The sequence below is a fragment of the Scyliorhinus torazame genome, chromosome 2, assembly GCF_047496885.1.
Source record: "Scyliorhinus torazame isolate Kashiwa2021f chromosome 2, sScyTor2.1, whole genome shotgun sequence".
NCBI lineage: Eukaryota > Metazoa > Chordata > Chondrichthyes > Carcharhiniformes > Scyliorhinidae > Scyliorhinus > Scyliorhinus torazame.
This window is the reverse complement of record NC_092708.1, coordinates 297,825,368-297,850,424: the sequence shown is the minus strand read 5'-3', so window position 1 is coordinate 297,850,424 and position 25,057 is coordinate 297,825,368. Positions and strand designations below refer to the sequence as shown.

The 25,057-nt window shown below is 49.1% G+C and overlaps 1 protein-coding gene across 1 annotated transcript in view; it reads left to right on the top strand.

The window, feature by feature from the left end:
• The window catches only part of ttc6 (tetratricopeptide repeat domain 6), a 554,053-nt gene that overhangs the window by 383,002 nt on the left and 145,994 nt on the right, over window positions 1-25,057 (top strand). The window contains exon 24 of the mRNA XM_072488749.1: window positions 20,425-20,565. Within this exon, the coding sequence (XP_072344850.1) occupies window positions 20,425-20,565 (141 nt within the window). The remainder of the gene's footprint in view (window positions 1-20,424; window positions 20,566-25,057) is intronic.

The window sequence follows — 25,057 nt, the reverse complement described above, 5'->3', positions numbered from 1 at the left end:
GCTCGGCGTGGCTCCTGGTTCGACTTGGATACGGGCTACGGCCCCTTTTATTTTCCCCAAACCAGGCTGGAATACATCTGGGTATCGTCCTAGCACCTCAGTCAACCCTTCAGAAACTGTTTGGAGGATGTGCTGCCATTGCAACCGCAAATAGCGCAACCAGTCCCGACCCAACAGGCTGGGCCCATGGCCGCACACCACGATAAGTGGGAAACGCCCCTCCTGGTGTCCATAAACAACAGGGGTCATTGTAGTTCCTGCAATGTCCAGTGGTTCCCCCGTGTCGGTGGCCAACCTGGCCTGTGAGTCGGTTAATGTAAGGGTCTGTATACCCTGCTTGATGCGGTCGAATGTTCGCTGCGCCAGTGTCCAACTCCTTCTCAAGCGGGTGGCCATTGACCCGTACTGTCACCTTAATGGGGGCCACACGGGGAGCTGCCACACAATGCAGCTGCAGGCAGTCATCCTCCGTCTCCACGTCCTCAGGAGTAGTCGCCGCAGGTTCATCCACATGGAAGGTCCGGCCCCTGGGCTGGTCCCAGTTACGGCCCCTGGGCTGGTCCCAGTTTCGGTCGGAACGACGGTGCCTCTGGTGCCCCCAGGACCGCCATCCGCGACGGGGTCGGCGCCTACAAGTCTGACATGGACATGACTCCTCATCCATTGGTTCTGGAGAAGGCTTCCTTCGGGGAGGAATGTCCGACGGCCACTGGCGTCGGTCCGGACGTTGTCTCGCCCAAGGTACTGCAGGAGTGTGGGGGGATGTTTTCGGATGGAAGGGGTTGCGCCCCAAGGCATGCACTCCCATTCCATGTAGCTCCTGCATTCCTCGTTCTGCACTCTCTCGGGACAATACTATTTGAATGGCCTGTTGAAAAGTCAATGTTGGCTCAGCTAACAACTTTCTCTGGGTGGCCGCATTGTTAATACCGCAAACCAAACGGTCACGTAACATTTCTGACAAGGTCTCACCATAGTCACAGTACTCCGCAATCCTGCGTAGCCTGTTTAGAAAATCGGCAAGGGATTCTCCAGGGGTCCTCTCAGCGGTATTAAACTGGTAACGCTGGACTATCGTGGACGGGGTTGGGTTAAAATGTTGCCCCACTATGTTCACAAGTTCATCAAACGTTTTGGTGTCCGGCGCAGCTGGGTACGTAAGGCTCCTAATTACCCCAAACATATGCGGGCCGCAGGCGGTGAGCAATATGACCACCTGGCGCTCGTTTTCGGTGATATTGTTTGCCCGGAAATAGTAACGCATCCGTTGTGTGTACTGGTTCCAGCTTTCCAGCGCAGCATCAAAAACATCCAAACGTCCGTACAGATGCATGGTATAATAGAAAACAACTTCCAACCTGTATCCAACAAAAATCCAGGGAGGTGGCTTCAGCAGTGTAGACAGCTATTCACTTTAACTTTTGTTGCCAGTTTTGTGAGGGCCACGAAGAATCCAGCATGAGTTTTAAGGATACAAAGTAATAACATTTATTTACAATAACATATATATATATAACAGCAGCAGCAACTTCCCTTGCTGCACACTCCTTCCTGCTGGTTCCTGAACTGGCCAGCTTAATTTATACTAGGAGTTTACTAATGGTTTCTCCGCCTCCCTCATTGGGGAAGCTCATACTCCCACAGGATTGTGGGATTGTCATTAGTCCCCAGCCAATGGTAAGTAGGCAGGTTATAACAGCTTTAAACTGCAGTGGCGTTAGATTGGGCCACATAGGGCCGAGGAGAAAACCAGTGCTAAATATTGCATAAGTGAAAGTTAAGTATTTATCACAATTGCCTTCTCTCCTGGTTGAAATCCATGACTTTTGATATCCAAGACCAAGGTTGATCTCAGATCTTCCTTCTGGCCCCCGCACGTGAACCACCAGATTGCATTTTGCTCCTGACACCCACCAATGTACACCAGAAGGATTCTTCTGCATTAGCAATCACCCAAACGTGGAGTCCTTGGCCAGTTTAGCTCGCGTGGGTCCCATACCGGCTGAGGTTATTCATGAAGGCTCTGCCTTCTCAAGCTTGCCCCTCGCCTGAGGTGTGGTGATCCTCAGCTCAAACCACCATTAGCTCTCCCCCTCAATGGGGAAAGCATTCTATGGTCACCTGGTGACTCTACTTTATTTATTTACCTTACCTCCAGACTGGCTTCATGATGATGAGGCCCGAGGAACAATATCCAGTAGTCCACAAACCTCATCATTTGTGAAGGGTGTTAAATTTGTGGGGTGGGGGTTTCACTAGGGGAATCAGTGTTCCCAAATGTAACCCTTTAGGTAATAACAATGATCTTCATTATTGTCACAAGTAGGCTTACATTACACTGCAATGAAGTTACTATGAAAATCCCGTGGTCGCCATATTCCGGCGCCTGTTTGGGTACACAGAGGGAAAATTTATAATGTCCAAATTAACTGAACAGCGTGTCTTTCGGGACTTGTGGAAGGAAACCGGAGCACCCGGAGGAAACCCACGCAGACATGGGGAGAACGTGCAGACTCCGCACAGACAGTGACCCAAGCCAGGAATCGAACCTGGGACCCTGGCACTGTGAAGCAACATTGCCCTTAGGGACAGACTTAAACCTTTGGATGGGTGACCCACTGAATGTGCTGGACTGCGTTCTGTTCTGGTCATGTAAACTGAGGCCATTTTATTTTAAAGTTTTTAAATTTTAAATTCAAAGTTCTTAATTGGAACAGGCAAACTGGCCAGTGCAAGAAAGTTAAAATCGGGTCACAGAGTGATTGTTATATTTGGAGCCATTTAAAGCCTTCCGCACAGAAAAACAATAGGGAACTTCAGAGTGATTACAAAAAATCATTTTGGGAGACATGCTACCCTTATGGGAGCACCAGAGCTCCAGCGTGGTGAGGAAGAAAATGACAAGGATATGGAGAGTGGAAGGAAGTTTTACAGAGATGATCAACACCTGACTAATAAATACTAACACTCCAGGGCTCTGTAACCAAGAGTCATGGTCTCATCAGTGATGGTTAAACTGATCACATCGCCGAACTATACCAGTGGATCCTTCCACCAAGCCTCCAGTGACGTCAGTCAATCTGCTGCGCACCACTGTATTAGGAAGGTCACTGATAAATCTTTAGCCAGAAAGTAGGTTAGAATGGAGAGCTAGCTATCACATGAGAAAGTTGAAGTGAATAGCATAGCTGTGAATGGTTTGTTAACTGTATTGTCAAAGTTAAAGATACACAGCTTTGATTGATTCTGTTCCTTGAGTACATATTAAAAAAAAAATCTGTTGCCTGGAAGCAGCAGGGGCCCCAAGTGGGAGGCTCCCTATGTGGGAATCCTCCATTTTATCATCGGGTATTTGTTATGGAGGGTGTTGCATGCATCAGTTCCATGTAACCATCGGTTATGCTGGTTCCCAGACTCCCACGTTGCCTGGATTTTCTGAAGCCTTGAGGAGGTTGCAGCCCCTTTTTAGCTTTTTGAAGCTTTGGCTGCACTCCAGCTCCATTGTCCTGATCTTTGGATACCCGTGCAGAGGGAGACAGGGTAAGCTTGTTCCTGGGCCTGCCCATTTGCAGGTCTGAGCAGCAGTTAGTCGAGGAGGTCATCTGGCCAGAATATGTGTCCCTCCTCTGTGGCCACATTCACAGCTGGGTGTTCCTGGAGAGGGAATACGTGGTGTCTACTGGTACACTGGAGGCCTTCAGCGACTGGTGGGAGGAGGGGACCCAGAGGGCAGGAGAGCAGGAATGTCAGCCTCTGCGTTTGTCCAACAGGTTTGAGGTTCTTTCAACTTGTTTGGATGAGAGTGGGGGCTGCAGGATGCATGAGCTGACTGACCATGTCACTGTGGTACAGGGAGCCATTCAAGTGAGGAGCACAGAGGAATGTAATAATAATGGGGGACAGTATAGTATAGGGGATTGACACCGATTTCTGTAGAAAAGAGCAAGAGTCCAGATGGCTATGTTTTGTCTGCCTTGTGCCAGGGTTCGGGTCATTTGCTCAGAGCTTGAGAGGAACCTACAGTCAGAGGGGGAGGATCCAGTGGTCGTGGTCCATGGAAATACCAATGACATAGGCAGGATGTGGAAGGAGGTTGTGTACATTGTCAGTGTGGTGTTGGGTGCTCTGGTGCACAGATGAGCCAACACAGTTGTATGTGGTACAACTCTATTTTATTTTAACTCTTATCTACAGTTCGTTCTGGATACTCTGCACGTGCTGTCTCCCTGAGGGTGTCATGTAGCAGGTCTGTCCTGGTCCTCCTCTCCAGCTAATACTGACCACCGGGTGTCGTGTTTGTGCTTTTATATCTTTCTGTGATTGGTTGTGGTGTTGTGTGTTCTGATTTGTCTGTTGGTGTGTCTATCATGATGTGTGTGTTTGAATATCATGACATCCCCCCTTTTTACAAAGATATGTGCCTACGTGGTTATAAATATAATTGTGTCGTGAGTGCATCTAAGAGTGTGTGCGTGTGTTGTGTACAGCGTGTGTATATGACGTAACTATTTACATGGGGCGATGTCGGGTGCGTCACACTAACAAGGTTGTACCATAACAAAACATGAATGCGAGAAAAAAAACAACTTGAACAGTGGTCCGATCAGACGATATCTGGAACAATAAACAACAACAGGTTATAATACAGAAGTGTTTGACTTTTTGAACGTATGAACAGCGTTATAAGTCCAGTCTAATGGGTGACCGCCTCAAGAATAGGCTGGTCCTCAAGCCGGTTCAGCTGTGGAGATTTGGGGTCACACTGGTTCACCTTGGACTGTTGGAGGTGATGCTGTTGCCGAAGTCTCTACTTTTCCATTTGTTGTACTTCGTGCAGTGCTTGGTTTTTCATTTGTGCAAATATAACATTCAACATCTTTGTTAGTGTTGCCTTGGCTGTGGTTTGGTTCTGGTGGCGATGGAAGGGGCATGATCCGTGGCATCTCCACGAAGTCATCCTTGGGAACCAGTGGAGGATCCGGCGTGTGCGTACGGTTCAGTTGCGAGCGTGGAAGGTGGCGCAAAGCTCGCTGATTGCGCCTACGCACCAATCCATCCGCCCTGCATGCCAGGAACAAGGTGGAGTCTTTTTTCTTTTTATGTTTGTGGTGGACGGCATCTTGTAGCCGATGGGTCGTTGCCATCGAAGTAGCACCATCACTAATATCATGCAAGGCGATGACTGTGCCAGATGTGGAAGTTGGCCGAGACCGTGCACGCTGGTTCCGGCCACCTGCTGTGCCGGAAGGGCGACTCCGCAGAGAAACGTCGAAGCATGTCGCCTTGGAGAGAGAATTGTTGCTCGCATCAACGTCTGGCGATGGCGCGAATTGGTGTGCCCGTCTTGGACCGCCGGTGCTGGTTGCTACTGCCTACCCAGTGGGACTGCCACGCGATCCATTCCCTGTTGCCGTGGCATCCGCCGTCACCCTGAGCGTGCCATCACCGAGGCCACGACACCGCCCGTCCGGAGCAAGGTCTGGCGTGCGCGAATCAGAGTCGGCGCTTGGCTGCTCCCCATCTGGAGTCCGGTCTGCCTTCCGTCGATGCTCCCCGTCCGGAGTCCCAACAGGTTCACTGGAGGCAGCCGAGATTCCCTGAAGCTGCACTTCTGGAGTCGGAACATGCAGGAATGCACCAACCAGTGGAGAGGCTCGAGCCATCGAGGGTGGAAGCGGTGCGCCGCCACCGCAGTCGTCAGTGGTCCCACCGCGATCGTCGAGTGCCTCGGTACGCACTAGGCGAGGTCTGTCACCTTGCACCTTTTGCATGGGAAGCGCGATGCTGTCGTCACTCGTCTCACATCCCGTGGATAGATCCTCATTAGCAGCTTGCTGTTCACTAGGGTTGGGTAAATTGTCAGAGTTTTCATCTGGTGGTGCACACCATGTCGGTGGACTGTCATTGTCTTGCCGTTGTCCTTCATTTGGGCTTTTCTTCTTTGGAATTTTAAATCTTCCCCCAGACATTGCAGAACCTTGTTTATTACCCCCAAATTCTCCCATATGTATGGTCTCGAATATAGGATCCAATGTTTCTATCGACATTGTACTATTTTCCAAAGAACATTCCGTTTCACTTTTCTTCTCAGGTACCTCATATGTATCTTTGTCTAATGTACATGCCTTCATGGTCTCTGGGTCTGATTTTGCTGGGACAGGCATGGTCACAGTCTCTCTTTTACTGTTCTCAATTGCCCACATTATACTCCCCATACATAACTGCTTAATCACTGGGGTTAGTGTGGTACAATGGATAATCGGGTCGACCTTATCTGCATCTTCACCATTAGTGGAAAGCACACTTGGTTCACTTGAAACTGCTGCGGGTTTTAAATTCGTTATCTGGCTACTCGATGTCGGTGTCCTCAGGATTCTTGCTCCAATGTTCTGCTCATTTATCAGTGGAGTGTGTATAGGTTCAATGCAATTAATGTTCCCCTCAAGGTTTGAAGAGTCATTACTGACTAACTGCTGGTCTCCGAAGTTGGGACTTTGCGGCGTTGTGTTGAAGGGAGACATTTGTCCCTGCTGTAGATATGATTCAGGTTGTGTTATTTCTATTACCTGAGGATCAATGTCTTGTCCATTTTTTCGATCCGTGCTAAAACACTGGCAATTCTCAGTCTGCTCCTTGCAAGTTAAACATTCAATTAATATCTTTAGCAAATCCTCAGCATCCTTCTGTGGCCGTGCAGCATTATTAATTTCTGTTCGGCTATAATGATCCTGAAGGTCAGCGCATAAACCTTTTTTCTTCGGGCTTGGAAGAGGCGATTCCTTTGGCTTGTCTTCAGTTGGGCTTGAACAGTCTTCAGCGCTGTGCCCTTCATTGTAGCATGAGAGACCGTCATGGTCATGCTGCTGTGTAGTGGAGCATGGTAGGCTGTTATAGCCTTCTTGCTGTTCACGTGAGCATGGCAGACTTGCATCGTCTCCCGCTGGTTGGTCAGGAGAGGTTGCTAGACCCTCATGGCCTTGTTCCTGCAAGGACCGCACATTGGAGTCTTACGTTGCTTCTATCGTGGAGGCTGTCCACGAGCTCTCTGTGGAGGCTTGTGACACTGGAGTCACTTCTTGTTCGTGCAAGGACTGCGCTCTGGAGTCTTGCGTTGCTTCTATCGTGGAGGCTGTCCACGAGCTCTCTGTGGAGGCTTGTGACTCTGGAGTCACTTCTTGTTCATGCAAGGACTGCGCTCTGGAGTCTTGCATGGCTTCTTTCATAGAGTCGGGAACGTTGAGCGGGACGTGGACCACGCTCTGTGTGGCAGCAGGGCGCTCTCCGTGTGCTTGCACCGCTCCCTGTCTGTTAATGTCAGGCTGCAGCTTCATTCGGTACTGATAAGTTGGGACGTCATATCTGCTGGATTGAAAATCCTCAAATCCGAAAAATGAATCCGCATCTGCGTCGGATTCAATGTGGGGGCCGCCAATGTGCAACACGAAAGGTTCGTCCGAGTCATAGTCGTATAGGACCACGGAGCTATCATTGGGCTCGCGAGGTCCGGAAACACTGTAAAGATCGTCATCGAAGTATTCGAGGTCGGAATCATCGGCTTGTGCGTAGGTAACTGCTTGTCGGAGGGTTCTTCGGAGGTCAAATTCATCTCCTGGGTCAATTTGCGGCAATGTGCTGTCATTCCAGGTGAGGGAAGGTTGTTTTACAGCTTTAACAGATTTTTGTTTTTTTGATTTGGGACGTTTCCCTTTTAAATTGGATTTGGGACGTTTCCCCTTTAAATTGGTGCTGTCTGGGGCCTCTGACATCCTGACGCTCGGTATGTAGCACGTAGGAAGCGACTGCGCATGCTCAGATCGCTGTTCCTTTACCGATGGCCGTTTTCTTGACTGCGCATGCGCAGCATCTCGCGCATGCGCAAACGAAACTTCCGGTTCTGGGCACTGCTCGCGCAACTGTGCTAGCGTGATACCTTGAGCAAGGTGGCCGCCGACCTCGACCCAGCCCTCTCTCAGGCCCGGGATTTCGGCCTCTGGGCATTCGGACTCCGGGATCCCGGCCACGAGGTGAGTACTGCCGCTTTTCTTACCTTTACTTGCCGATTGGATTGCGTTTTCTTCACAGTACTTGGAGAATTTGTCTAGGACTGCCTGGTAATCGTACCTTTGCTGCCTCCTGAAGAACCTGAACCTTGTGAATATTTCTCTTGCCCTTGCACCGGCGATGGTGAGGAGAAATTCAATTTTTTCGCTATCATCCAGGTCTTGGAGTTCAGCTGCCACCAGGAACAATTCGAACGCTTGCCGGAATCGCCGCCAGTTTTCGCGGAGATCACCGTGGCACTGGAGCGGCTGCGGAACCGCGAGCTCTATCATTTTGCCTGGGCACTGCTGGTTGTCTGTGTACACTGAGGTTTGCCGGCAGGTATCGATCCACTCCTGTACCATGTGGTGTTGGGTTCTCTGGTGCACAGATGAGCCAACACAGTTGTATGTGGTACAACTCTATTTTATTTTAACTCTTATAATACAGTTCGTTCTGGATACTCTGCACGTGCTGTCTCCCTGAGTGTGTCGTGTAGCAGGTCTGTCCTGGTCCTCCTCTCCAGCTAATACTGACCACCGGGTGTCGTGTTTTTGCTTTTATATCTTTCTGTGATTGGTTGTGGTGTTGTGTGTTCTGATTTGTCTGTTGGTGTGTCTATCATGATGTGTGTGTTTGAATATCATGACAGTCAGTATGAGGAGCTAGACACCAAATTAAGAAGCAGAACCTCAAAGGTAATAATTTATGGATTATTACCTAAACCAAGTGCAAATTTGCATAGGACAAATAAGATAAGAGATTCTTTTCGGGGCCTCGGAGAAAAAATGGCGTCGCGATTTCTCTCTACAACAGGGAGTTCTGGCGAATGGAGCTCCCCATTGTAAAAAAATGGGGCTCTGTGTGGCCTCGGCCATTTAGGCCCCTTATTCAAAGCGAGTTGCATTGAATAGCCATGTGTTTCTCGGCACTGAGTGCCGGGAAACAGCCAGCTAAGCACACTTACTTGGAGGCTATGTTCAGGGGCTGGTTCAGGGGCTAAACCAGGGCTGGTTTATCACAGGACTAAAGAGCTGGCTTTTAAAGCAGATCAAGGCAGGCCAGCAGCACGGTTCAATTCCCATACCAGCGTCCCCGAACAGGTGCCGGAATGTGGCGACTAGGGGCTTTTCACCGTAACTTAATCTGAAGCCTACTTGTGACAATAAGCGATTTTCATTTCATTTCATTACATGTTCCTTTTGGGAAGATCGCGCCCTAAAGTGTCACTTTGGGCAAGTTTGGTGAGGTTTTTCCTGCAGGTTCTTTGGATGAGAAACAACATTTAGTTGTTTTTTAGGCCTTGGGGAGTTTGTCCCCGGTCTAGACCACACTTCGAAATTTTTTCAGCAGTGCGGAGCTGAACTCATCGGCGAAACATGCTCCTCAGAAGTCGGGGCGCCACTTTGAAAGGGTGCCCTGAACCCTAATTGAGCTTTAGGTCCCCTCCACCCTCCACCCATGACAATGTCACCAGACCCCACAGTCATGGGATTCACGCCCCTCCCCAAGTGAACACATCCCTCTATGGGGTCGCTGAGGACTCCTCTGTTGTAGGCCCCCCCCTTTCAGGACCCCCATTCAATCCCCCAACTTTATGAAGTCCCTTCATACCCCTTCCTTCACTCCTCCGCCCTTCATATCCCCTCTTCATCCCCCCTTTTATGAGCATGGCTCCCTCAAACTCCAACCCTTGGCAGAGCTAACCTGACACCTGCATGTCCTGGCACCATCAGCCTGGCACCTCTGCAGTGCCTCTGCAGTTGGCACTGCCAGGGTTCTCCGATGCCAGGGAAAGTGCCAGGATACTGCTTTACTCTGTCCTCGACCACCCGGCAGCTCTAATGGCCTTCGAGAACCCTGGAGTGGCCATCACACCTGTTGTCTGCTTGTGGAGACCAGTACTAATCGGCACCAGGGTGAGGCCTCCCCGGTGACTCCCAGGTGCCAGGAGAATGCACGCCTCGCTGGCCGAATACAGATCATGCCGGGCGCCATGAGTCAGGTGACTCACATGAGTGTGGCCTCTCCCGCAATGCACCAGGATTGGAGCCGGGCACAATGCAGGGGGAAAATCGTGTCTCTCAGTTCTGGTTCGTGGGGCATTAGCGCCATACTGGGGAAAGTGGGATCTGTACCATTGGAATGGTCTATACCTGAACCGTACTGGATGGAGCTGGTGTTTTAGCAAACCATATAACTAGGGAAGTAGAGAGAGTTGTAAATAAATAGTGGAGCTTGGGGATCAAATTTGGGAAGGTGTGATAAACCAAATAGTAGAGAGAAGGCAGGAGGGAAAGCTACTATTATGGGAAAAGATAACTGACCGTAAGAGGAAGCGATCTAAGAAAATCTAAGACAAAATCAACAGCTTAAGCTAGATACTACAAAAACAATAAAATGACAAAACTAAAGGCTCTGGGTGCAATTCAGCAACCTCATTGTGCCTGCCGCAGATCATGGTGCGCCGGAAGAATAGGGGGAAGGGTAAAAATCGAAATTCCCCCGGGCGAGAACCATTTTGTGATTCACCTTGCCCACTCCCGATGGTGAGTTCCGGATCTCGGCCCAAAATGGTGAGACTATCATTAAATCTCATTTGCATGCATTTTATTCTCATTAACGATATTGAAGTTGAATGCAGTGGATCCCGGGAATTCCCTGACTCCCCAGCGGGAAGTCATGATGGCTCAATGGCTGCTGAGGGGAACTGAGGAGGTGAGTGGCCAGTTCCATTTTCTGGCATGCAACTCAAGGGCACCAGATTGGCCACCTGATGACGCTGTTGAGGAAATGCTTTTGCAGATTGCTGATGCTTTGTCGGTGGTGTGGTGAGTGCTGCATGTAACTGGCACATCACCAGGGGCTAAACACACTAGAAGTCAGATGTTCTGGAGCTCTCCTCCAAGATGTTCTCTTGTGTAGCAGCAGTGGTACGAAGATGGATGCCCTGACCTCATCAAATGGTGATCCTGCAAGACAAGGGACATGAGGTCAGCAAGAGGGAAATATCATTTCATCTGGCAAGAACAATTTACTTGAGATAGGTCATGTGGGTTAAGGGGCAATGGATCCTCACCTCTCTGTTGCTGGCCACCCTCGACGTTGGGGACTCCTCTCTCCTCGGGCAACGCCGCGATTTCCAGGGCCCGTTCCTCATTGCGGGTAAGGCCTTGACCTCTGGGATTCCTCCCCCCGTCTTGGCCCTTTTCTGTTTATTATGGGCTAACTTCTCCTGCGGGGATGAAGAAAGACCATTGTCAGCCACGTGCTTGATGGGTTGGTGGGTCTATAGCAGGTGGCATGTATGGGCACCGCCGCTAGACATGAAGGAGTTGTGCTGGTGGGTGCCAGGGGGGTGTGAGGAAAATATGTGAAGTTTAGATATGAGAGGTGTGAGCCAGTGATTTGTGGGGATGGGAGAGGGGGTGGTGGAATGATGCCAAGAGAGAGGTTGTCACTTACCCTTGCAGCTCGTTTGAGGTCGTTGGTCATCATCTGACTTCTGACATTGAATGGCGATCCTCCTTGTCATGCTGCCTGTACTGGCAGCTGCTGCCACTGCCTCCCAGGCGGCATTGCTCACCCTGTTGCTGGTCCTCCAACCCCTCCCCCCCACAGAACATGGCGCCCCAACTCTCATCCACCGTGTCAAAGCCTTGTGAGGTTGCCATCCCCAAAGTGAGGAGCAGGACTGTGAGCTGCCATGCTTGTATGTTGATTGGGAGTGAGTAGTGAGCGTTTAAAAGCAGCTCACTCTTGTTAGCAACGAGCAGCTGAGGTGCAAGTTGAGCGAATCAGATAGCGAGGGAGCCAGTAATGTTGAGAATCTCGTGAGGGCTCATTTTTGGCACTAAGTGCTATTGAATACCGCCCGTGATCTCGCCAAGTGGCCGTCACCAAATTCTGCGCCAAACACGCCCAAAACCGAACTTTAACTTTGGTCTGCTGAATTGCACTCTGCACTAAACGCACATACCATTCAAAACAAAACATATGAACTTACTGTGTAAATAGAAATAAATATGTATGATCTGATAGCCATTAGAGAGACTTTGCTACAGGATTACAGAGATTGGAACCTGAATATTGCAGGATTTGTGACATTTAGGTAAAGGCGGTGGGGTTAATTACTGTTAATTAATGATTGTACTTGGAACTATGATATTGTTGCCATTACAGAGACCTGGTTGAGGGAAGGGCAGGATTGGCAGCTAAACGTTCCAGGATTTAGATGTTTCAGGCGGGATAGAGGGGGATGTAAAAGGGGAGGTGGAGTTGCGCTACTGGTTCGGGAGAATATCACAGCTGTACTGCGAGAAGACACCTCAGAGGGCAATGAGGCTATATGGGTAGAGATCAGGAATAAGAAGGATGCAGTCACAATGTTGGGGGTTTACTACAGGCCTCCCAACAGCCGGCGAGAGATAGAGGAGCAGATAGGTAGACAGATTTTGGAAAAGAGTAAGAACAACAGGGTTGTGGTGATGGGAGACTTCAACTTCCCCAATATTGACTGGGACTCACTTAGTGCCAGGGGCTTAGACGGGGCGGAGTTTGTAAGGAGCATCCAGGAGGGCTTCTTAAAACAATATGTAGACAGTCCAACTAGGGAAGGGGCGGTACTGGACCTGGTATTGGGGAATGAGCCCGGCCAGATAGTAGATGTTTCAGTAGGGGAGCATTTCAGTAACAGTGACCACAATTCAGTAAGTTTTAAAGTACTGGTGGACAAGGATAAGAGTGGTCCTAGGATGAATGTGCTAAATTGGGGGAAGGCTAATTATAACAATATTAGGCGGGAACTGAAGAACATAGACTGGGGGCGGATGTTTGAGGGCAAATCAACATCTGACATGTGGGAGGCTTTCAAGTGGCAGTTGAAAGGAATTCAGGACCGGCATGTTCCTGTGAGGAAGAAGGATAAATACGGCAATTTTCGGGAACCTTGGATGACGAGAGATATTGTAGGCCTCGTCAAAAAGAAAAAGGAGGCATTTATCAGGGCTAAAAGGCTGGGAACAGACGAAGCCTGCGTGGAATATAAGGAAAGTAGGAAGGAACTTAAGCAAGGAGTCAGGAGGGCTAGAAGGGGTCACGAAAAGTCATTGGCAAATAGGGTTAAGGAAAATCCCAAGGCTTTTTACACGTACATAAAAAGCAAAAGGGTAGCCAGGGAAAGGGTTGGCCCACTGAAGGATAGGCAAGGGAATCTATGTGTGGAGCCAGAGGAAATGGGTGAGGTACTAAATGAATACTTTGCATCAGTATTCACCAAAGAGAAGGAATTGGTAGATGTTGAGTCTGGAGAAGGGTGTGTAGATAGCCTGGGTCACATTGAGATCCAAAAAGAAGAGGTGTTGGGTGTCTTAAAAAATATTAAGGTAGATAAGTCCCCAGGGCCTGATGGGATCTACCCCAGAATACTGAAGGAGGCTGTAGAGGAAATTGCTGAGGCCTTGACGGAAATCTTTGGATCCTCGCTGTCTTCGGGGGATGTCCCGGAGGACTGGAGAATAGCCAATGTTGTTCCTCTGTTTAAGAAGGGTAGCAAGGATAATCCCGGGAACTACAGGCTGGTGAGCCTTACTTCAGTGGTAGGGAAATTACTGGAGAGAATTCTTCGAGACAGGATCTACTCCCATTTGGAAGCAAATGGACGTATTAGTGAGAGGCAGCACGGTTTTGTGAATGGGAGGTCGTGTCTCACTAACTTGATAGAGTTTTTCGAGGAGGTCACTAAGATGATTGATGCAGGTAGGGCAGTGGATGTTGTCTATATGGACTTCAGTAAGGCCTTTGACAAGGTCCCTCATGGTAGACTAGTACAAAAGATGAAATCACACGGGATCAGGGGTGAGCTGGCAAGGTGGATACAGAACTGGCTAGGCCATAGAAGGCAGAGAGTAGCAATGGAAGGATGCTTTTCTAATTGGAGGGCTGTGACCAGTGGTGTTCCACAGGGATCAGTGCTGGGGCCTTTGCTCTTTGTAGTATATATAAATGATTTGGAGGAAAATGTAACTGGTCTGATTAGTAAGTTTGCAGACGACACAAAGGTTGGTGGAATTGCGGATAGCGATGAGGACTGTCGGAGGATACAGCAGGATTTAGATTGTTTGGAGACTTGGGCGGAGAGATGGCAGATGGAGTTTAATCCGGACAAATGTGAGGTAATGCATTTTGGAAGGTCTAATGCAGGTAGGGAATATACGGTGAATGGTAGAACCCTCAAGAGTATTGAAAGTCAAAGAGATCTAGGAGTACAGGTCCACAGGTCACTGAAAGGGGCAACACAGGTGGAGAAGGTAGTCAAGAAGGCATACGGCATGCTTGCCTTCATTGGCCGGGGCATTGAGTATAAGAATTGGCAAGTCATGTTGCAGCTGTATAGAACCTTAGATAGGCCACACTTGGAGTATAGTGTTCAATTCTGGTCGCCACACTACCAGAAGGATGTGGAGGCTTTAGAGAGGGTGCAGAAGAGATTTACCAGAATGTTGCCTGGTATGGAGGGCATTAGCTATGAGGAGCGGTTGAATAAACTCGGTTTGTTCTCTCTGGAATGAAGGAGGTTGAGGGGAGACCTGATAGAGGTATACAAAATTATGAGGGGCATAGACAGAGTGGATAGTCAGAGGCTTTTCCCCAGGGTAGAGGGGTCAATTACTAGGGGGCATAGGTTTAAGGTGAGAGGGGCAAGGTTTAGAGTAGATGTACGAGGCAAGTTTTTTGCGCAGAGGGTAGTGGGTGCCTGGAACTCGCTACCGGAGGAGGTGGTGGAAGCAGGGACGATAGTGACATTTAAGGGGCATCTTGACAAATACATGAATAGGATGGGAATAGAGGGATACGGACCCAGGAAGTGTAGAAGATTGTAGTCTAGTCGGGCAGCATGGTCGGCACGGGCTTGGAGGGCCGAAGGGCCTGTTCCTGTGCTGTACATTTCTTTGTTGTTTGTTCTTTGTTCTTGTATCAGCACATTAGAGAGAGATGCCCTGGGCGCGATTCTCCACTCCCACGCTGGTTGGGAGAATCGCCTGGGCCGCCGAAATTTCCGGGGACGCCGGTCCGACGCTCTCCCGCGATTCTCCCAAGCGGCCGGAACAGGCCGATCGAGTTTCGCGGGCCGCAGGCCGGAGAATCGCCGGAGATACCCGAAATGGCGATTCTCCGGCACCCCAGCGATTCTGAGGCCCGGATGGGCCGAGCGGCCAGCCCAAAACGGCGAGTTCCCCCCAGCATCGTCCACACCTGGTCGCTACAGTTGTGGGCGGTGTGTGAACGCTGGGGGGGGGCGGCCTGTGGGGGGGGCGAGGGGGCATCCTGCACCGGGGGGGGGGGGGTACCTTGAATGTGGGGTGGCCCGCGATCGGTGCCCACCGATCGTCGGGCCGTCCTCTCTGAAGGAGGACCTCCTTCCTTCCGCGGCCCCGCAAGATCCGTCCCCCATCTTCTTGCGGGGCGGATTTGGACAGGACGGCAACCACGCATGCGCGGATGATGTCCGTTATGCGGCGCCGGCCACGTCATCTATTCGGCGCCGCTTTTACGCGGGCGACAAGGCCTGGCGCGGGTAGATGACGCGGCCCCGATACTGGCCCATTGTCAGGGCCTGAATCGGTCGGGACCGGGGCCGTTCCGCGCCGTCGTGAACCTCGACGGCGTTCACGACGGCGCGGCCACTTCGGCGTGGGGGTGGAGAATCGCGCCCCTTATGTTTAGGAAACCAGGATGTCGATGCAATTTGAGTTGAGATGAGAAATGATTAAGGCAAGAAGTCACTTGTGGAAGTCATGAATAGGCCTCCTAATTGTAACTGCACAGTAGGACAGAGTATAAAAGAGATAATGGGAGCTTGTCTGAAAAGTATAGGGATAAGCATGGGGGAGTTTAATCAACATATGGACAGGAAAAATCAGGTGGGCAAAGCTAGCATAAATGAGGAGTTCATAGAATGTTTTCAGGATAATTTCTTAGAACGGCATATTCTGGAGCCAAACAGAGAGCATGCTACTCACTACATCTGGCATTATCATTGAGATAGGGTTAATCGATAAACTCATAGTGAAGGAACCTTTGTCGCAGCAATCATAAGATGATTCAATTTTACATTTAGTTTAAAGGAGAGAAGAGTGATTCTAAGACTAGTATTTAAAACTTAAATAAGGGCAATTATGATTGCATGAAAGTGGAGCTAACTAAAATGAATTGGCAAACGAGGTTAAGTGATGGGTGAGTATAGATGCAGTGGCAAACATTTAAGTTGATATTTCAAAATACACAAATATATACATTCCAATGAGAAAAAAAATTCCAAAGAGAGGACCCATCCTCTGTAGTTAACTAAAAAATTTAAAAGACAGTATCAATCTTCAAAGAAAACCATGTAATTGTGCAGACAGGTAGTAGATCAGAAGGTAGGACAGAATAAAAAGAGCAGCAAAGAATGACAAAAAGATCAATAAGGAGCAACAATTAGAGTATAAGAGAAAGATAACTAGCAATATGAAGACAAATAGTAAGAATTTTGATAGATATTTAAATGAGCAAAGAGTTAACAAAGTGAATGTGGATTCTATCGGAAGTACATCTGGGGAGTTGGAAAGTAGGGAGATGCCGGATGAATTGAACAGGTGTTTTGAATCAGTCTTCACTATAAATGATACAAGTAACATTCCAGACATAGCTGTAAATCAGGAAATGGAAGGGAGGGAGGAACTCAGAAAAATTACAATCACCAGGCTGCAGGCTGACAAATCCTTGAGTCCAATGGACTTCACTCCAAAATCTTAAAAGGTGTGGCTAGTGAGATAGTTGATGCAAGGGTTTTAATTTTCCAAAGTTCCCTAGATTTGGGGATGGTTCCATTATATTGGAAAATAGTAAATGTAACTCCTTTATTCAAAAAGGGAGGGAGACAGAAAGAATGAAACTACAGGCCAGATAGCCTAACATTTATCACAGGAAAAATGTTAAAAGCTATTATTAAAGATGTTATAGCAGACTGAGAAAAATTAAAAGCACTCATGCAGAGTCAACATGGTTTTGTGAAAGGAAATTAGGTTTAATCCATTTATTGAAGTTGTTTGAATGAGTCACATGTGCTGTGGATAATGTGGAACCGCTGGATATAGTGTACTGAGATTTCCAGAAAGCGTTTGATAACGCCTTCTGGCAGCACGGTAGCACAAGTGTCTAGCACTGTGGCTTCACAGCACCAGGGTCCCAGGTTCGATTCCCCGCTGGGTCACTGTCTGTGCGGAGTCTGCACGTTCTCTCCGTGTCTGCGTGGGTTCAGCTGGATAGCTTCCATCCCCTATCTGGGTTGCTGTAGACTCGATGGCCCAAATGGCCTGCACTTTAGGGGCTCTCTAAACAGTGGGCACCGCAGGAGCTGGAGTGCATCATAACCCCCCCCCCTCTTAAAAATTTTTTAAAATTTCATTTTGATAAGTTACCTTTCCATTTTTGTTTTTGTTCGTGTCCCTTTAAAGGGTTGATCATTTGTTCTTTTGATTTAATCAAAAGAAAGATTTCTAAGATACTGGGGTCCAAAGATGTGCGGGTTAGGTGGATTGCCTCTTGGTGTCCAAAAGGTTAGGTGGGGTTACTAGGTTGCAGGGATGGGGTGAGGGAGTGGGACTGGGGAGTTGCTCTTTTGGAGAGTTGGTGCAGACTCGATGGGCGGAATGGCCTCCTTCTGCACTGTAGCGTTTCTGTGTTCGTGATATTGATATGGAATGTTGCATTTTGTAAATTAATCTGGTATTAAGTCAAATGACTGACAGCTAGTTTGGTGGTCCTTATTGGGAAGAAGGCAGGAGAGTGGGGATGAAAAATATCAGCAATGATTGAATGGCGGAGCAGACGCGATGGGCCGAGTGGCCTAATTCTGCTCCTACGTCTTATGGTCTTATGGTTCGCCATCTGGCTTCAAGTTGATTTAATAATAGCTACATTTAAGGGCAAATTAGATAAGTATGAAATCCAGAAATAAATAGGAGGTTACGCTGATAGGATTAGATGAAGTCAGGTAAGAAGAGATTTGTGAGCAGCAAAAGCACCAATCATAACGTAGTTGGACCAACTGATCTGTTTATGCTGCAGATTCTGTGCAGACCTATTTCGCTATTTTGTTCATCCAGGCTTATATCTAGCTATAGCTGCAGAGCAGCAACCAGAAAATCCCAAGCCCTAAAGATCCTACTAGGTAGACAACATGTTAAATATCTGAAATACATCTTTTTCCTTCATTGATCCTTGGATAATTCCTAGGTTTCCCACAGAACTCCAATCAGGAAAGGATGCCGGAATTAATCCTCTGGCGCGATTTCTTTTGGTGCTCCACCAATGGGATACATCTACTGCAGGAGCAATCCCAGTTATACCTAGCCGCAAAATCCCTGGGAATTCCAGGGCAGCATAGTAGAGGCAGAAACAGATGTCTGTCTCTATTTCCTCTTCAACAAACCTGGAAACGAAATATTCCCAAGCACAACAAAGATTTAAAAAAATTGCATAAAATACTTAACCTGAAATATATATTTTTAAAATATTTTTTATTCTCCTCCTTTTTCACATTTTCTCCCAAATTTACACTCATCAACAACAAACAATAATCAGTAACAAATATGTCAATCCCCATGTCAATAACAACGATCCCATCCTCCCACCAAACCCCATTGGCTTGCATGTTCACATAAACAAATGACAAAAAGGAATCAGGAATCACCCATAGTCACCATCAACACACACCGCCCTCTCCCCCTAACCGCCCCCCCACCCCCCAACTAATGTTCGATGTTATCCATTTCTAGAAAGTGCATGATGAATAATGCCCATGAATTGTAGAACCCCTTCATCCTTCCCCTCAGTTCAAACTTAACCTTCTCAAGAGTCAAGAATTCCAACAAGACCCCCGCCACGCCAGGGCACAGGGTGTCCTGGTGTCCTGGGATGGAGAGGTTGCTCTCCATCCCATCAGGATCCGCCTTTGGGCGATCAACGAAGCGAAGGCTACAACATCTGCCTCCACACCCATTTCCAACCCCGACACCCCGAATATGGCCAACCAGGGGTCCGGGTCCAGTTTCACGTGCACCACTTTGGAAATTACCCTAAATATCTCCTTCCAGTGATCCTCTAGCTTTGGACAGGAGCAAAACATATGAACGTGATTAGCAACGTTCACACACATCTTCTACTCCTTCAAAGAATCGGCTCAGCCTCGCCCTCGTGAGGCGTGCTCTGTATACCACCTTCAGCTGTATCAACCCCAACCTCGCGCACGAGGTGGAGGCATTCACTCTCCGGAGCACCTCACACCAGAACCCCTCCTCCATATCCTCTCCCAACTCTTCCTCCCACTTTGCTTTGATCCCTTCCAGTGATGCCTTATCCTCTTCCAAATTAGCTCCGAAAACCGCTGACACTACCCCCTTTCTGCAGTCCCCATGTCGTCAGCACCTGCTCCAGCAATGTGGAGGCCAGTTCCTCTGGGAAGCTCTGTATCTCCTTTCTGGCAAAATCTCGAACCTGCATGTATCTAAACATTTCCGCCTGCTCCTGCCCATACTTCACTTCCAGCTCCTTCAGCCCTGCAAACCGACCTCTAAGAAACAAATCTTTTAGTGTCTTAATCCCCTTCTCCTCCTATTTCCGAAAATTTCCATCCCACCTCCCTGGTTCAAATCTGTGGTTCCCCCGAATCGGCATTTCCCTTGACCCTGCCCCCAACCCGAAGTGTTGGCGAAACTGCCTCCAAATTCTCAATGAAGCTGTTATTACCGGACTCCCTGTGTACTTCCCTGGGGCTATCGGGAGCGGCGCTGTTGCTAGTGCTTTCAATCCCGACCCCTTGCACAAACTCTCCTCCATTCTGACCCACTGGAATCAACCCCTCTGACCCAGCTCCGCACCTTCTCCACATTCGCCGCCCAGTAGTAATACATCAGGCTTGGAAGACCCAAATACCCTGCCTGCCTTCCCCTCTGTAGCAGCTCCTTTCTATCTCTGGCCACCTTCCCTCCCCATATGAACGAAGTAATCCTTCACTCAATCGCTCTGAAAAAAACCTTTGGCAGGAAAATCGGCAGGCATTGAAAAATAAACAGAAATCGCAGCAGCACGTTCATTTTAACCGCCTGTACCCAACCCGCCAATAACAGAGGGAGACCATCCCACCTTGCCAGATCAGCTTTCACTCTCCCCACCAAACTAGAAATGTTGTACCTGCAGAGCCCCCCCCCCATTCCCGGGCAACCTGCACCCCCAGGTACCTAAAGAGAGTAACTTGAAATACTACTCAATGTATACTTTTTTACAGCAAACAAAAATGCATGAAAAATGGCGTCTTAATCAAACGCTTCATTGTTTCCGTAGGTCTATCTAAGCCGTGCCATTTACTATGCAATGCAAGGACGGATATGTAAGGCCATTCTAAGCTGTAATGAAGCACTAAAGCTTCAGCCTAGGAGCATAAGAGCCTTTCTTTGCAGAGGGGCACTGAAATTCTACAGTAAGGTATGTAAAATGTCTTGCTGTTCATTTGAACAGTTAATAATAAGTTGTGATTGGTGTAACTATGAGATGGTGTTACTCGTTCAATAATTAAATCAAAAATGTGTTCCCAACTAAGTCTATACTTTGGTCATTGAGGCATTATTTGTTAAGGAAGCTACAGACAGTTGACGTGAGATGCAAACCTTTGCAGGGGTAATTTCCGACTTTGTTTTTGGCAGGCGGGAAAGCCAGAGGGGATGGAGAATCAAATGGGAGTCCCCAACTGGGTTTTATGTTGGCGGGATTTCCTGATTACATTGTCCCCACTTCCGCCAGTGGCCTAATGGTGTTCCCGGCATGAATGGTCGGCAACCCCATAACCATAAATTTAAATATCATTAGCGCACTTCCATGCTGTCATATCTCTCCATGCTGTCTTATCTCTCCACACAAGAATCACCGCTCCCACCGCTGAGACCTCATGTCAGCAGGGTATACAGCAGGTCTGGACCAATGGGGAACTGGCGAATGGTCCCCTCTGGCGGCCCACAGGTAAATACTGCCGCCAGGGTGAGAGGATCATGCTTGTGAAGTACCCTGGCAGTTCCCAGGAACTGCCCCTGGGCACTGCCATGCGACCAGCAGCTGATTCGTTTGTCCGCCATGAGCTGGTGGATTCAAAGGTCCCGGTGTCATTTTTAAACACCAGTCCAGCACATTCATATAACTGTCTCCAGCTCACCATCAGACTGAGAAGGAGGTCCAGAACCATAAGCAAAAGGTGAGTAGCCTCAAGAAGAAAGAAGCACCAGCTTTCACCTATTCGATGGTCCGAGCCCACCGGCATGTGCTCTACTCAAGGGATGGCTCGAGAAAGCGCATGAACCTTTTACACATGTATTTTTCATGTACCAGCAGACCAGCTAGCCAGCCCAGCAGCTCTCTGAGGCCACGGAGCAAATCTGCGGGTGAGGGGGGTCAGGAACAACCGTCACAACGCTCACCTGCACCCTCCACCAGTGCAGAGACAAACACCTCAGTGGGATATGGCTCTAGATTAGGCTTAGGGTCACTTTCTGGAGAACACCTCACAGATACGACCCCGCAGCAGTCGGAGGCAGGGCCAGCCTAGGTCTCTGGCACTTGGAGGGCTGCTAGAGACAAACCGCCCGCTCAGTCGATGAGCCTCTGTAAGTGGCTGTCAGCTCGCTGGTAGAGATGCAAAGAAAGGCAGTAGAACTTCGGGCAGAGCTTCAAGAGTCTCTCAGCAGACAAGAGCGAACGATGGAGGAGTCCGTCCGCAGTCTGATGTCAGGACTCCGATATGTAAGTGCCTCAAGGCCACCATGGGAACTTCTGCGGTTACCATTGAGACCTTGGTCCAGCTGGTCCAGCCAGATATGCGCTTGGTCATGCGATCCATGGCCACTCACTCTGGTGAGCACCATCAGGATGTAGGCCACAAGTGGATGAGGCACCTTGACCTCCCTTCAGGTGCCCTAGCTCCTGCTAGAATCTTGCTGGGGTCCTCTGGTACCCATAGGGTGAATGCTTATCAGCCAGACACCGGGGTCGCCTTTGTACCAATAACGATGGGTGGCACAGTAGCACAGTGGTTAGCACAATTGATTCACAGCACCAGGAATTTGGTTTCAATTCCGCGTTTGGGTCACTGTGTGGAGTCTGCACGTTCTCCCTGTGTCTGCGTTGGTTTCCTCCGGGTGCTCTGCTTTCCTCCCACAAGTCCCAAAAGACGTGCTTGTTAGGTGGATTGGACATTCTGAATTCTTCCTCTGTATACCCGAACAGGTGGCGGAATGTGGTGACTCGGGGATTTTCACAGTAACCTCATTGCAGTGTTAATGTATGCCAACTTGTGACAATAATAAAGATTATTATAATCCCCCATCTTAACGCCATACTCTAGTAATTTCCCCATACCCCTTGACGCCTTTCGAATTTATAAATGTATCAATTTCCTTCTTAAATATATTCTGTGACTTGGCCTCCACATCCTTCTGGAGTGGAGAATTCCACAGGTTCACCACCCTCTCAGTGACAAGTCTTTTTCTCATCTCAGTCCTAAATGGCTATTTTGTGTTTCGCAGGGGTGGGAGGAGGCATGCTGTTTGCTGACTCCTGTCTGCTAAGCCCTCATCTTAAACGGGAATTTTGACATAGTTCCCATTTCCAAAGAGGGCTATGGACTACACTGACCTTCACAAACTGTGCGTCCCCAACTTGTCTACTGTTCATGTGAACCATCCCTAATGTGCCATACTAACAGGCTCCCACTCCATAATCTGCAGTCTGTGTGCATCCCCTTCCAGTCATTCATGTGCGATTGCTTCAATCCCCATGTTTGTCTGTTTTTCATGCAGCCTTGTCGAGTTCCAGCTTCCCTTCCATTGTTCATGCTCTTTATTGATCTCATTGCCCCTCTGCTTACCATCGTGAGCCCTTGCCCTCCCACCACTCCTTGCACAGCCCTCCATGCACATTTCCCTGCTTGTCTTTGTCAGCTTCACCACCCCTCCCCCCCCCCCTCACCCAAACCTCAACCTCTGGCCTCACCCCACACCCCATGCCCAGTTGAACTTTGGACCTTTGTTGTGGTGGCTGCATGAGTCCCACAGCACAGTGTTGTCCAATAAGACATTGGTGTGTGGCACTAGGGGGAAGAAGACCCCTGTGCTCCCAGATCCCAGATGCAGTACTGAATACGTGGAATACCTACAGTGCAGAAGGAGGCCATTCAGCCCATCAAGTATGCACCGACCCTCCGAAAGAGCACCTTACCCATGTCCACTCCACTGTCCACTCTGCCCTATCCCCGTAACCCCGTAACCTAACCTGCACATTCCTGGATAGTAAGGGGCAATTTAGCATGGCCAATCCACCTAACCTGCTCAATTTTGAACTGTGGGAGGAAATTGGAGCACCCGGAGGAAACCCATGCAGGCATGGGGAAAACATGCAAACTCCACACAGACAGTCACCCAAGGTCAAAATTGAACCCGGGTCCCTGGCTCTGTGAGGCAGCAATGCTAACCACTGTGCCACCATGCCACCCGATCAAGCTCCCGCTAGATTCTCTGCTGCCGCCCTCCACCAAACAATCAGAGGTTTATGGTGGTATTTCAGTATCAGTCAACCAGTTTCAATGACATGGTCAACAGCCATTGACAAACAATAGAAAGTAGATGGCGATCTTTCATACATAACTTGTGGATAACTGGTCTTGTCAGTTTCTTTTGTTTCATCTCAAACCTGGAGACAAAAGGTGGGATTTTCTGCCTCCCACCTGATGGTCTGTTTTCCGGCAGCTGAGGTGGCTTGCCATTGGACGCCGATGGGATCTTGAGGTCCTGCTGGTGTCTACGGCATTTTGCATGGTTTGCCCGTACCACCGCTGGAGAATCCGCTGTGTGGGGCAGCCTTCAGGGCAGAAGATCCTGCCGGCAGGAAGGCTGGAAAATCGCGCCACAGAATATAGGAATCCATTGACTCTGTAGTTTAGATCAAACTTTAAACAACGTATTCCCCAAATGAGTGTTCTCTGGGCATGCCCATTGAAAAGGAAGACCCTGCCCCCTAAGGAAAAAGCAGTAAAATGGGGAGATAGGAATACTGGCCCAAACTGTTTTTACTTTCTGGGCCTTGTGTGATTCAATTTGAAATTTTATGGAAGCCTGATGGCCTATATTGAAGTTGCATGACCAGCACCCTTGGAAGCCATTATAACAGTTCATCAGTGTCCATTTTTTAAATAAATAAAGGCAGTTCCTGAATCTTCCATGAAAGCACAGTCCATGTTTATGCCCTTTACTGGGCATTACAAGGCTCTTTTTTCTTGTTCTTTATTTTATTAGTCTTAAAATTTTTAATTGGTCAAGTTGTTGCAAACCTTTCAGTTATAATAATTTAAACAATAGGCCGGCAATGGTTTGGTGTTCTTATTGATGGGTCTACTGCACAAAAGAAATCTTTTTGGTACTACTGGATTGTTGTTGTAGAACTCACTCAATTGGTTAACATTGTGCACATCATAGCCGGGATCCTCCGGTATCCGGTGGGGCGGCGCCGAGGAGTGGCGTGAACCACTATGGTGCGGGCCGCCCGGAAGGTGCGGAATCCTCCGCACCTTCATGGGCAAGGCCGGCGGCGGCGGGGTTGGCGCTACACCCAGCGGCACCGAAGGGCCACCGCTGGCCAGCGTGAGCAGGCGCATGCGCGGGAGCGCCAGGAGGATCCAGCGTGATCCCAGCGCATGCGCAGCGGGGTTCTTCTCCACGCCGACCATGGCGGACCTTTACAGCGGCTGGCGCGGAAGGAAAGAGTGCCCCCAAGGCACAGGCCCGCCCGCGGATCGGTGGGCCCCAACTGCGGGCCAGGCCACCGTGGGCCCCCCCCCCCCCCAGGGCCAGATCCCCCCCACCCCGAGGACTCCGCAGGCCGCCAGCAGAGCCAGGTCCCGCCGGTAAGAACCTTGTGCAATTTACGCCGGCGGGAC